The sequence below is a fragment of the Telopea speciosissima genome, chromosome 1 (assembly GCF_018873765.1).
Source record: "Telopea speciosissima isolate NSW1024214 ecotype Mountain lineage chromosome 1, Tspe_v1, whole genome shotgun sequence".
Lineage (NCBI taxonomy): Eukaryota > Viridiplantae > Streptophyta > Magnoliopsida > Proteales > Proteaceae > Telopea > Telopea speciosissima.
Window position 1 is genome coordinate 36,446,057 of NC_057916.1, and position 14,972 is coordinate 36,461,028.

Genomic DNA, 14,972 nt, shown 5'->3' on the forward strand with positions numbered 1-14,972 from the left:
TCATGCTTAACAAATTATAATAGATGGAGACACCACCTAGGATTAGGGCCTAGGACCCAATGGGTGTGACTTTATCTGAGTGAATGGATAAAGTCACATGATTCCAAATAGTATGGTTAGAGAATGGGTAACGGGTTAGGTTACGAGGATGAGAAGGTATTAGCACCCCATCTTGCCCGGTTAAACCGGTCTTTCTAATTTAGATGCTTAATGTTGAATATTCTCTCCTTATGGTATTTTCATGTTATCATATGAGACTATAAAGGTTATCAAAACTATACGACACATTTAATTAACAAACATATATTATGCTTTAATCTACTTATATAGAAAGAAAACGAAAGGACATTTAACTACTATATACACTACAGCAACGAGAATTGAAAGACTACATTGTGATAAAATGAAGTATGACAATTATACCTCTAAGCCAAAAATTCAATGAACCTCGGAGTATCTCTTGTCCCATGACTTAGGTGGAGACGGATGGTCGGATCATCACCCTTCTTACTCAACTCACTTGGTGATACATGGATCAGGAATTGATTTTGGACAGAACAACGGCTATCTTGGGGGGTTTTGTTATCTGTATGCAGACAAAATAATAACTACACTGGCAGTGTAGGGAACACAATCGATAGAATCATTCCTCAAACGGGGTAATCAACGGATCTACCCATGGAGAGAATGGTCTTCGAGATTTCCTCAAAGGATCGGAAAGGGGGAGAGAAAACACTCTCAAAACTCACAAATCGCGGAGCTGAGCCCCCTTCCCTCTCTTTTCTTCCTTGATTTTCGTAGCGCCACAGATGAGGTCATCCAACTGACGTGAGACTATGGTCCCCCCCCTCTACGCAGCGTCACGGTTTTTTCGCGTCGCAAGGGCTTAAGGCCCACGACATCGCGGTTGAGGGGTGCCCCCAACCCCTTAAAAATGGGCTTTTTTTGGTTTTTTTTTTATGGATTTTCACTGGTTTTTCATGGATTTTCATGGGCTCCTCTAGGCTTGGGTGAGATTCCTTCCATCTGTGTCCTGTTGTCATCATCGCTAAAGGTGGTGACAAAATTTCAGTGCCTACAAGTATGTTACTATTTTATAATACTAACATATTATAGTATATTAATACATTATGATACTAATATATTATAGTAGATGGACTGATGAGTAGAGGAATTGGAACTGAATTGTGTAAGAACCTAATAGAATCGAATTTCAGAATGAATAAGAACTGAAACCGAGTAGGTTCGGTTTGATTATTGAATTTTAGAATCGATTCGGTTCTTGGTTCGGTTTTGAATCACAACAACACTCTCTGGAACCAAACCGATTGACACCCTTACTAAGGGTGGAGCTCTTCAGGTGTGTGGGCTAAGAAGCAGACCCGTCGTATGCAATTAGTTCCATCCTTGCATAGATGATTTCTATATTGTGCAAGATGAAGCCATCACTCAAAAACCCCATAATCATATTCACACATATCCTCTCTTCTACAAGCACCCTTGTGAAAATTAGGGCATGGAACACAGCTATAGTGTTACTTCTGGGGGTCTCTCGGGCGACTATTCTCATCGAGTGTTCTCCGGCTGGACAAAGTCGTCACTCAAAAACCCCATAAGCATTTTCATACATATCCCCTCTTCTACAAGCACCCTTGAGAAAATTAGGGCATGGAACACGTACAACTATAGTGTTACTACCCGGAGGTCTCTCCGACAAGTGTTCTCATCGAGGTGAACAAAGGGGCACTCGATCCAATCTCGGGAACAAGGTCGAACCTTGAACGAACCCAAGTGTGGAGGCTTCATTACCCCAAGCACCAGCCAAAAGTCATACTTGAGAGAACCCAAGTTTGGAAGCTTCATCACCCACCGAGCACATTTAGATGGCCTATAACTACACAACAAACCTTTTGCAATTTCACTAAAATATGTGTTTGTCTTATATTGTTTGGATAAATTATGTGTATTGTTTTCAAGTTTGTGAATTTGTTAATTCTTACAACCTGCTGTGTGAAATGAGTTTCTTCTCAAACAATGTTGTTGAAGCCTTATCCATGTATGATAATGTTACTCACAAGGCATTGACACATTTTCTCAACAATTCATAATGATGCCAAAATTGGGCTGTGAATCTTGTATGACAAATGATATAAATAAATAAAAAATAGCACATATCTCAACATTAAACCTGAACTATTGTTAGAAATGGGGAAGGTCGTGCTTAGTGTGTTGGTCAAGTGCTCACTTGTTGAACTCTTGGTCATGGGTTCAAGTCTTAGAAACAGAGGTAAGGCTGCGTACATTTGACCCTCCCCAAACCCTACTAAATTCGGGAGCCTTGTGCACTGGGTACGACCTTTTTTTATTGCTAGAAATGGGGCATGTCTCGTGGCAATATTGATTCTAGCTTGGTGATCCAGATGAGCATTATCCGTTATTCTAATTAAAAACTTAAATAATTTAAGTTCTCTAGTTTCTACTATCAATCAACTTCCTGGATGGGATTTTTGGTTGAGTCTATATTGTGTATTGTGTATTGTGTATATATTTACCTGCAAAAATCTATTCTTACAAATTTTCTGTCCTATTATTTGTTGTATTGCAATTAAAGATTAAAGTTGGGTGGTCGATGTGATTGTGGGACTACAAAATTAAAATGGCCCTTTTTTTTTTAAGAAGTATGTGATTTTTATCAAACCAATATCGATCAAAAATAAAAATGGTTTAGTAAACAATAGATAAATAGTTTATATAACTTTTTTGAAGAAATGGGTCCAAAGCCCATGTATGGTTTAAGTAGTGGTTCCCTTTTCAGCCATCTTCCATCTCAATTCATTCCCAAAACCATAACAGAGTATTTTTGATACAGCCTTTGTTTTTTGTTTTTTTTTTCCTTTAAAGTTGGCAAGATGTAGGGGTATCACAGGCTAAAACTACACTAGCAATGGCAATGGCAATGATTGGTACCATCAATGACATGTCGTTATTCCAATATTCATGGCTAATTAACAAACTCAAGATATGAACATAACGGAACTTGAAAAAAACTCACCTCAAGTCTTTTGGTTAATATGTTATCATTCTCCTTTATAAAATGAAGTGTTTTTTTTTTCTCTGCAAAGGACTATGGAGTACATGGTGGAATGCACAAATAGATGCTTGAAGCACTAGTGGCTGTCATAAAATGAGGACAAACTAAAGTGGAAATTGGTGAGTACATGACACACCTTGTTACAAACATCATATCTCGAACATCTTTGTGCTCAATCAAACCGTTATGTATGCCTACCGATAGCCAGTAAGTTGTCGTTCTCCTACATCTGGTCAGCAAAGATTATCCATCTCTTTATTCTGGAGCAGACAATTAAAAGACCACCACCCCTTCATGTTTGAATATTCTTGCCTTTTTTGTTGAATCTTCCACGTTTCTATCTTCTGGGTCTGCAATGGAGAAACTCCCTCAACCAATCAACTCTCCAGACTGCGAACTCCCACTCTGATGACTCGTCTCTGACAAATCTAACTTACCATTGCCCAAGAGAGTTGTATACTTGTTTGATGGCTGGTCCTAGATGCGATGCATGGGAGAGGAAGGCGGAACTCCCGCTCTGTTGACTCGTCTCTGATAGATCTTATCATCATCATGAAAGTTGTTTTCTAGTTTTTAAAAATTAGGGATGGCTGATTTTAGGTGCAATGCACCGGAGAAATAGAAAAAAGGGATTTCTAAAAACAAATGTAAAAGACTATTTCGCCCTTCAATTTGGGGGCTTTTTAGTCATGCTCATTTAAGTGTCAGCAAAAATGTCTAAAAAATAATTTTTGGCCATAATAGATAAATGGGTCTTGACCTTATTATGGTTTTTCTATTATTTTGATTTGTTTTAAATATAAAATAGGATCTATAAATAATACCAAGCACCCGCAAAAATGTTTTTGTATCCGAACAACAAAAGTATAACTGATACCAAAAAGACCCTATGTAATTTGCTTTTGACATGGGATAAAGTAATGAAACAGCAAAGTGACAATAAAGAGCATGTATTGGGAAAATTCTGATAATTATACATAGCAACTGAAATAAGGAAAGAAATAATATCTACTAACCAAATTAGACAACATTTACTACTAAACTGAAGTTACTATTAAACCTCATTGTTCCGGAGAATTCGGACTTGGCTCTTGTGCAGTCGTGGCAGGAGCTGCACAGGTGCAGCACAAAAACCAACCCAATACAGGAGAAGGTGGTCATTTCACATGTGGGGCCCAGGTGGGACCCACCTGTGAAATGGCTACCTTACCCCTGTTTTTGCTGTCTTTTAGCGGTGTTGCACCTGTGCAACTCCCGCCATGACTGCACAAGATCTTTTTTCCATTGTTGCCAACTCTTCTTGAAAGGCATCCAGGTTTCCACACTAAAGAAAATTTATCATTTTGTCTTACGTGGCTAGTTGCTATCAAGGTTGTCTTCTCTCCACTGTCAGATTGGAACCCAACCTACAAATATTCATTTACTAAAATGACCTTCGAATTCTAATCTAACTGGTCAAAACCAACGACCATTCCAAATTAGTGACCAAAATTTCTCAAAACAGTAGAAGGGAAGAGAAAACTGAAAAGGGTTCCTCTCTCCTCTGTGAAGGTCTAGAACTCCCGATTCTGAGTTTCCTCAACACTTTTTATTACTTGGGTTTGGTTTCAGTTCATTACTTCATACTCAACACTGGAGCTTCTGGAGAGTGGAGACAATTATGGTGGTAACAACCTTTTCCTCTTAATGATGACAACAAATCTTATCCAAAATGAGTATAGGTTTGCAAGGCTTTTGAATAACATCACTTCCACCATAGCAATACGATACAATACAACATATCCTTACTCCCCCCCCCACCCCTTCCACAAAAAAAAAAAAAAAAAAAAAAACTAAGAGAAGTACACATCTAATCCCTAACATATCCTTTTATCCTGCTGTGACCGTTGATCACAGACACCAAAGAATCATCTTCTTTTGGACTAAACTTAATGATGTGTGTGCTTAAGAATTCCGTGTAAACATCATCATCTCCTAATCATTGTTTGCCAAATCTAAAGAGGGAAAAATGCATGAGGGAATTATCCTTTTGACTCCCTCAGAAACAAATCAATACCTCTAAAGGGATGGGAAAGCACTATGTTGAAACTAATGATTTATCAAAGACTGATACCCAACAAAAAGGAAAGCCACTCCCAAGATGACATTGAAGCTTGCTCACTTAAAAAAAGAAGGGGTGGGGGGGAGCCTGTGAGTTTGGTTTTGAGGATTAAACATTTCATTCTCTATCTTTATTCTTCTTCTTTTGTACTTCATCATTGCTAATGATCATTCATTTTCGATTTAAAATGTTTAGTCATTCATGAAATTATTCATTACTAACCCCTTCAACCTAGACTGCAGGTAATTTTAAAGGTTTTTATTGCTCCACGACTTGAGAGAAGGTTTGCTCCAATCTCTTGTTCAAGTTTTATATTTATCAACAAAAAGAGTTATCAATGTTTTATTACAAAAAACATGTACATGGAATGTTCTTAGGTTTCAACCTAAGTTTGCCCTACTTCTCTGTCAAACTTCGCAAAATTCTAGTGAGAGATTTGCAATGGCTTCTATTCTCCTCCCCTCTCTTTTGAACTCTGATTTTTCAGGGCTCCAAAGTCCAGCAAGGAGAGTTTCGAATGTCTATTTTTTTATTATATTTTGTTTCAGAAACTCCCAACTTTATTGCTAAGACACTATATTAGGTATCTTGTGCTCAAACCACCAATCTCAAATTCACTTGTAGGAATTTTATCTATTAATATTACGTGTCTTGTGCTCAAATTGACTGGGCTCAGTGTAGGTATCTTTGAAATGCCTTCATTTCAGGGTTTTCTTTCTTTTCTTTTAATTGAATTTCTGGTTTTAAACTTTTCCCAAGTCATTTTAGAAACTCTGTTTGATTGGATGCTTTCTTTGCAATTTGTGGAGAGAAACCTTAGGAGTGGTTCATTGTTGAATCAATATTCTACCATTCTTTAGGTTACATTGGAGTATCATGCCTCATTAACACTATAATACATTTGGAGCATGTTCTGAAAAGAGTTTAGAAATGATGGATCCATTCCAATGTAAAAATTAGTATGTGCAGTGGGATTGGTGGATTAGATAACTTATGCCCAATTAAAGATTTATCGAAGAGACTGTGGGCATAATCCTATAGTGTTGATGATGCAGGATAAGTGCTGAACCGGGTTGACCCTCTTAGCAACCTCGACCGAGATGGGCCAATCCCTTGGAGACACATTCGATCAGCCTTATTTTCATGTGGATTGCGGAAGATCCTCTAGATTTGGATTGCTTCTACAGTCGTATGTGGAGCCCACAAGACAGTTTGGATTTTTAGTTTTCTTTTGCGCAAATCAAGTCTTAGCGCTAGGATCTATTTTAGTAGTTATCTTTTATTTTGGGTAGGGAGATAAGATTGTGTTTTCGGTTTCTTTGTTAGCAAGTTTCCATATAGTTAGGATTTTATTTTCTTTAAATAGGGCTGTAATCCACGGTATTGGATATGGAAGAATGAATTGAAAAGAAAGTTTGTGCGTGTGTGCAAACCCCCCCCTTTCTTGGACGTTCCCTTCTCTTGCTGCGGCTCCTTCTTCCCCTTTCTTCTGTGTGATTTCTCCCCTCCCCCTCTGGTTTCTTCTTCTACCTCCTTCAATCCTCTTCTCGATTTCTGTCCCCCACCAGTTGATCTCCATAATCCTATAGTGGTGGCTTTTTTCTCTTGGGTCTTATGACAAATCTTTTACTCACTCATGCCATGGTAGATTCCTCATGGTTGGAGCCGATACTAGTGTTTAATTGCATGTGCTACTACTATGGACAATCTAGAGTTTCTTCTTTGCTTTGTGGCAAATTTTGGTTCCATTGTACTTTGGATAAGTTCCATATCAAGATGTCACTAAACAAATCAGCCATATGCAGTTGCAAAGAAAATTCAAATTGCAAGTGGGGGTTGCTAACAATGTAACAGTACTTGAAAGAACCTAATATATAAAATACCAACTTCTAAGTAACTTTTGACGTAACTCTTTTTGAATGGTTGCTACCTACCAGAAAGGAAAACTCTGTGTAGTGTTTACTTTTTCACACATGACCCTAGAAATGAGATGTTCCTCTGGTCATTATAGTGTGTTTCCCTTGGTGAGTTAACTAAAAGTGTTCTTCATAATCAATTTTTTTTTTTCACAGGAATGGCTGAACCAGCATACACTGTTGCATCCGATAGCGAAACATCTGGGGAGGACATGCCACTGTCTGCTTATGCCGAAATTACTATCGGAATTGATATTAGAACTTCAAAATGTAGTGTTGCAGCATGGAATGGATCTGAAGTTCAACTCCTTAAGAATACTAGAGACCAGACGGTAATGCGTTGCTACGTCCCTTTCAAAGACGAGATCCCTTCGGAAGGTATCAGTGACCATGTTGTTCTCAGTGAGTACGAAATATTCTTAGGTTCTGCAATCTTCAATATTAAATTATGCCCATGATTCGTTGTGTATTTTGACTATTTTAATGTTCTGATTTATTGTACTTCATCTCAATTTATACCTTACTTGGAATTTTTATATTCTTAATGGTAATTTTTTTTTTTAATTTCTGGTTCCAAGGAGGCTTAGCATTGGTTATTAGAGAGAGAGAGAGAGAATCTCCCACCCTTTTTTAAGTACCAGATCTGTGGGTTAGGGCTCTTACGTCAGGACAAGATCTTTAATTAAATAATTTAAGTTAATGCCTGAAAATTCTAATGTGATTATAATGTAGAAGGAAAATTCTACAATAGCCTGTGAGTTATTTCGGTATTTTTCCCAACAAATTTAACACTCTTGACTGTCTTGAGTCTCACAAATTGATTTTAAGTACTCTAGTTTCTACTATCAATCAACTTTTAGGATGGGATTTTTTGTTGAGCCTGTTTTGTGTATATATCTATCTGCATGTAAAAATTTATTCTTACAAATTTTCTGTCCTATTTGTTTATTGCATTGCAACTAAAGATTAAAGTTGGGTGGTTAATATGATTGTGGGACTACAAAAATAAAATGACCCTTTTTATAATTGTTTTTTCTCATTATTTATTTTTCCCACAAGGATTGTGGTTGTTGTCAATGAAATAACAGACGAAAAATAAAAAGAGCATCTATTAGAATAATTCTAATAATTATACATAGCAGTTGGAATAAGGAAAGAAATAATAACCAAATTAGACAAAATTTATTATTAAACTAAAGTTATTAGTAGAAGTGTAATATCCATTCCAAAACTCAAAAGACATAGATTACTAAAGCTATATTCTAAATCCTAAAAACACTAACATAAGAGGAAACAACAGAACCAATCCATAAATTTTCATCCTTTTCTTGTGCTTCACTGGTAGACTCCAATCTGCTTCCATCATTACCCACAAATACCGCCATAACCATCCCATTTTCATCTAACTTCATGGCTTGAGAATGCGTGATGGACGGAATTTGTGGGAGTGGCATGAAATGTGGTCCCTCTTGAAAAGGGTTCATTGCTACCCAAAATTCTCTTCCTGCATTCTTTTTGATGTTGTCTGGTTGTCCTAGGAGTTGGATGAAGACATCCTTGGTTGTAGCTTTGGGACCTTTAAGCCAGTATCTCAGGACTCTACTAGTAGTCGTCTCAGTGACAAGGACAAATGTGCTATCATGACTTACAGCAACTCCATTTGGGAATGCAAGGCCCCCAAGCAACACTGTCACGATTCTGGTGCTTGGATCATATTTTAATAGCCTCCCTATTAGGTCGTCACTAAGGATTATAACTGCATATTCACTACAAAATGTACATGATGAACCAAAATGTTATCATATATTAATTCCATAACATTAAAAGACTTAAGAATTAGGGGGGGAGGGGAGAGAAAATCATTATAATAATAGTTATAGTAGGTGACCAAAAGAAAATGTTGTTACCTTCTATGAAATCTAGTGCTACTATCTGTGAAATAAATAATCCCAGTGTTTTGGTCGATGTCCAATCTATTAGCGAATAAAAAGGGAACACCGTTAACACCAGCGGCAAGTTGAGTTGCAAATCCACCATTAGGTCCCACCATCAAAAGGCCAAACGTGGAGTCTGCTATATATAACTCGCATGTGATGTTATTAAACTCCAATCCCAATGGCCTTCCACAATAGGGTTCCAATTGTGGGTTATTAGAACCATCACACAAGTTACTCAACCTAAATGAACAGAAAAAATAAAAATAAAAATAAAAAAGAGAATTTATAAGTTCAATATTAGATAAAACTAGAATAAAAAATTGACAAAGTACAACTCTAGCCCCCTCCTAATCCAACAATTGTTCAAAACAACAAGAACTAGAAGTGCACATGAAAAAAACATTTATAATGAACAGAGAATTAGTCATTCTGAGTTGCTTCAGCTTAATCAAACTCTGGAGTGAATCTTATTTCTGGCTACCAACTAAATAAGGAGGCGAAGCACTGTAGTCTACAACTAAGGAACGTAAATGGTGGACATGTGTACACAAGTAGTACAGAACGCCAACATGACTTTCAACAGTATTGATGGTGGCCGTATTTAGTAGATAAAAGAGATTGATTGTCTCTGCCTCTGGTCATACGAATCAGGAATGGAAAGACCACGACTCTACCTATTAAGTAAGGATCAGATAGATCGGATCACAATTTAATTGGTCGTCAAAGAACCAAGTGGCCTCTCTCTATTGGCCGGGAATGGGAATCTCTTTTTTTCTTTTTCAAAATATGATCATCAATATATAAACAGAGAACCGTCATCGAAAACCTTTTTTGGTTTTTCTGCTTTTTTTTCTGATTTTTATTTAAGTGAAAAGGTGAGAATCTCCATCCATGGGAGCCCCATGAGTGCATTTACTTTGCCTCCTATATTCGTGAGGTTATAGGAGAAGAAGAAGAAGGTTGATGTTTGATCTATGCATGCATGTATAGTTACTTAATGAAAGCACCTATTACCTAATGATTTGCAACAAAACTTGTATCAAATCTCTCTCTTGATTGTATCTAATTCCCCTATTTCTAGATGATGCCTAGTTAAAAGAATCACCTTCTACATCTTCACTTTCACAAATTTAAGAAAAAAAATTACATATATTGATTAGCTTGTTTTATTTATCCATCTGTATCCTCTAATAGCTAAACCTGGAATTAATTCTTATGTGCAAGCTCATGCATTTTCGGCTGGTTACCATTGGAATGCAACCACGAAACTGCTCTAGTCTTGCCATGGGTCTTAAGAATCGACAAGGGGGACTGGGAAGGTTTTAAGATATCAAAGGTGGTGGATTGTTTGAGTGAGAAAGAGAGTTGGGAATTACCTAGATATTGAAGAGACAGAGAATTACGTCCAACCATGCTCAGCACCTTCCCATCTCAAGACTCGACCATCAGAAACACCAGCATAAGGTCCACAACCTTCACAATCAAAAGTAAGGCTTTCAGGACCTGAAGCTATTTCAATTGGAATTGAAAGTGCAGATGAAGAACCAATGAACATCGATGTGAAGATAGTAAAAAGAACTAAAAACCAAAATCTAATAACTATGTCCATTGTTCCTTCGTTTCAAGTTTCAACTCTCTCTCAAAACAGATAACTCTCCAAGCGGACTCTCTAAGGGGAATAGTTATATAAAGAGGACCGTAAGATACACTCCCACTCCAATTGGGAATAGTAATATACCTATAGAGTCCTAGATGTACGGACCTTTATCGCCCCCAGTACTACTGGGAGTGTTGTGCGCATTGTGCGGCGCAGCACCGCCCATGTGTGCACGGTGTATGCACGATGGGCCCCACCGTGCATACATGGGCGGTGCTGCGCCGCACAATGTGCACAGCACCCCAGTAGTACTGGGGGCAATAATTTTCCCTAGATGTACTGAGAGTGTCTTTTTCATTTTATTCCTCCTTATTAAACTATTGGGCCTAGCCCTAGAAAGCGCACATGCTTTACCCAAAAAATTACGAAAGTCCAATATTTTTTTGTTTCTTTATGGGAGAAAGTTCTCTGTTCGGGAGTGTGGCCTATGCCAGCACTCCAATGAGTCTATCTCTCTCATCTTCATATGAAAAGACACCTCTACCCCCTATTTGAGGAGAAGAGAGATAGACACACCACACTCCCGGACAGATAACTACTTCCCTTTCTTTATTTATTGATTTATTATTGTTTGTTGGAAGAAGTGGAAGTGGAAACGAAGACGGAGGAAAGGTTTTTATACCATTACCGATCGCAGAGCAAGTCCCGTGTTGGTGTTGAAGTCTTCTTGTGTATGGCGAGTGCCGGTGGTGGAGGCCAACCTCCGCCGTCGCCACCTTATCGTCCCTACCGAGTCTTCCGAACCCTAACTTCACATACTAGAGCCGTGTCGTGCGTGAAGTTCTCCAACGACGGAACGCTCCTGGCCTCCGCCTCTCTGGATAAAACCCTAATCGTGTGGTCCTCTCAGACCCTAACCTTTCTCTCTCGCCTGACGGGGCACTCAGAGGGAGTGTCGGACCTGGCCTGGTCCTCTGATTCCCACTACATCTGCTCTGCCTCCGACGATCGTACCCTTCGCATCTGGGATGCTCGCTCCGCCGAGTGCGTCAAGACCCTCCGTGGTCACTCTGGTTTCGTCTTCTGTGTCAACTTCAATCCTCAATCCAATCTTATTGTTTCCGGTTCCTTCGATGAAACCGTCCGCATTTGGGATGTCAAGACTGGCCGCTGCGTCCATGTTATTCATGCCCATTCTGAGCCCGTTACTTCCGTTCATTTTATCAGGGACGGCTCCATCATCGTTTCTGGCAGCCATGACGGCTCCTGCAAGATCTGGGATGCTGCCACTGGTTCTTGCTTGAAGACCCTCATCGATGATAAGGTCCCCGCCATTTCCTTCGCCAAGTTTTCCCCCAATGGCAAATTCATTCTCGTCGCTACGCTCGACGATACTCTTGTAAGCTTTTTTTATTTGGTTATCTGGAGTTTTAGTTCGTTCAATCATTCACTTCAGCATCTGGGTCGGATGAATTGGTGCCTTATTTTTCTTTTTTGCTTTGCAGAAACTTTGGAACTACTCGACGGGAAAGTTCTTGAAAATCTACACTGGTCATGTCAATAGAGTGTATTGCATAACTTCTACGTTTTCAGTCACGAATGGGAAGTACATAGTTAGTGGATCGGAGGATCATTGTATCTACTTGTGGGATCTGCAAGGGAAGAATATGATTCAGAAACTAGAAGGTCACACTGATACCGTCATCTCCGTGTCATGCCACCCCACTGAGAACAAGATTGCTTCTGCTGGCCTAGACAATGATAGAACTATTAGGATATGGGTTCAAGATTAATCAAAATAATTACAGGCCAGATGTATTCAACATACAAATGCTAGTACATGGGTTAGTTCAGTTTCTTTTCTTGTATTTCTGTACATTTCATTCAATTTTCAATTAGAAATTTCTATGATGAGAATATTTCAATTAGAATTGATTCATTAGATTTATATGGCTGGGACTTTCCCTTGATTGAATTCTATCCGTATTAACTTCTCAATCAATTGCAATCAGTCTTTTCTGTATCTTCCTTCCCTTATCTCTCCGCTTTACTTCTCATACTTTGTATAATCTGTCTGTTTGGACTTTGGATAGCTTTGTCTTCTGTATTCTTCCCCTCTGTCCAATTCCATGTCACTTCAATGATCAATAATCTCCAGCAGTGTTGCTTCAAGTCTTTAAATATCTGTATTGGCTATTCTTGTGTGATTGAGCCTTCTGGGATTGGGGCAAGGTATCTCGAGCTTCTTCTAATGACCATGGTGGGTTTTCATGTTTCCTGAGCCTCTGCAACCTTGGAATTGTACTTATCATCCAACAGAATGTGAGGCTTTTGGCATTTTCTAATGCTATCTCAGCTCTACAAGCCCAACTATGTCTTTACCATTCCATAGATCAATTAAGAGGAAGGCATATTTGGAACCATTGTTCTTAAATATATTCCCAAATGTCCATAACTTCGTCCTTGCCAAAATTCAAACCTATAGTCCTGATTCTTTTGAGGGGTGTCTCAGATTGGCCTCAACTTTGCCCCTACCTCCATTCTTCCTTGTTTTACCCTCTTGACCTAAGAATCATTCTTTAGAGTTTTAAATTCTCTTTCCCCTTCTTTTTCTCTCATTTCCCCTGAATCAACTTATATCCATTGACATTTTTTAGTGTTCCTGGGTTCTAATACCTAAATGTTTAACAAATTATCTTCTGTATATGCCTTACTTTTCGCCTACTAGAAGTAATGTCCAAACTTTTAAATATCTGTTGGCTTAACCACCTCATATTTGATCAATACCTACTAGAAGTATATGTCCTAACTTTTAAATAGCTGTTGGCAGACAGTTGTGCACTGTGTTATACTTTATGTGACGCATGAATGTCTGGGTTGTTCCCTAAGTTTGATCTATATAACTCAAGGGATAAAGTGGGGGCGCCCTGCATTATACATGCCCCATTACATTCCTCTCTCATCTCTCTTAGTTTAATGTGTGGGCTCCTTGTATACGGTTTCTAATCCACTGAGTTTCTTTTGTCACTCTCTGACGTGTATGATGCCTATATACACGTACCCCCTGTATATGATTTGTAATCCAACAAAATCCATTCTTCTCCTTTATGTACCATGCCTCTACATACGGATTGTGTGCGCATCCCCTCATCCATAACAATAGTATGGGTCTGTTTCCTTAGCTAAGTTTTCCCCCAATAGCAAATTCGTTCTTGTCACCACGCTCAACAATACTCTTGTAAGCCTTTTTTATTTGGTTATCTGCAGCTTTAGTTCACTTAATCATTCAATTCAGTATCTGGATCTGACGAATTGGTGCCCTTTTTGTTTCCTTTTCTGCTTTGTAGAAGATTTGGAACTACTCGACAGGGTTTTTGAAAATCTACACTGGCCATGTCAATAAACTGTACTGCATAACCTTTACGTTTTCTGTCACAAATGTGAAGTACATAGTTAGTGAGGATCATTGTATCTACTTGTGGGATCTGTAAGGGAAGAATATGATTCAGAAACTTGGATAAGCGACCCCACTGAGAACAAGATTGCTTCTACTGGCATAGACATTGATAGAATTATTAGGATATGGGTTCAAGATTATTGAAACTATTACAGGTCAGATATATTCAACACACAAATTCTTGTACCTGGTGTAGTTTAGTTTCACTGCTTGTACTTATGTACATTTTTGAATAAATATTTCATTCAATATTTTCAGTTAGAAAATTTTTATGAGAATATTTCAATTAGAATTGGTTCCTTGGATTTATATGGCTTGGGATTTCCCTTGATTGAATTCCATCTGTTTTAACTTTTCAATCAATTGCAATCGCTCTTTTCTGTATCTTCCTTCCCTTATCTCTTCGCCTTGCTTCTCATACTTAAAATAATCTGTCTGGACTTTGGACAGCTCTGTCTTCTGTTTTCTCCCCCTTTGGTCTAAGTCAATGTCCCTTCAATTAGCAATAATCTCCAGCATTGTTGCTTCAAGTCTTTAAAATGTTTATCTTGGTTATTCTTATGTAGTTGAGCTGTCTGCGGTTGGGGGCAATGTACCTCAAGCTTCTTCTAATGACCACGACTATTTATTTACCATTCCATAGGCCAATGAAGAGGAAGGCTGATTTGGAGATATTGTTCTTTGATAAATTTCCCAACTCTCCATGACTTCGTCCTTGCCAAAACTCAACCTATAGTCATTCTTTTGATGGGTGTGGCAGATTGGCCTCAAGCCCTCAACCCTCAACCTTGCCCCTACCTCCTTTTTGCCTTGTTTTTTCCCTCTTAACCTAAGAATCCATAGACATTTTTTATTTTATTGATCCTGTGTTCT

At 38.4% G+C, this 14,972-nt stretch overlaps 1 protein-coding gene and 1 pseudogene across 1 annotated transcript; one reads left to right on the plus strand and one right to left on the minus strand.

Annotated features, from left to right (window-relative positions):
* Nucleotides 1–8,370: 8,370 nt before the first annotated feature.
* LOC122648882 lies at nt 8,371–10,600 on the minus strand (annotated as a pseudogene).
* Nucleotides 10,601–11,330: 730 nt separating this feature from the next.
* On the plus strand, nt 11,331–12,471 carry LOC122670056 (COMPASS-like H3K4 histone methylase component WDR5B). Its single transcript, XM_043867011.1, has 2 exons — nt 11,331–12,041; nt 12,148–12,471. Exons 1-2 carry the CDS (start codon nt 11,376–11,378, stop codon nt 12,433–12,435), a joined length of 954 nt encoding a protein of 317 aa, XP_043722946.1. The 5' UTR covers nt 11,331–11,375; the 3' UTR covers nt 12,436–12,471.
* The last annotated feature ends 2,501 nt before the right edge of the window (nt 12,472–14,972 follow it).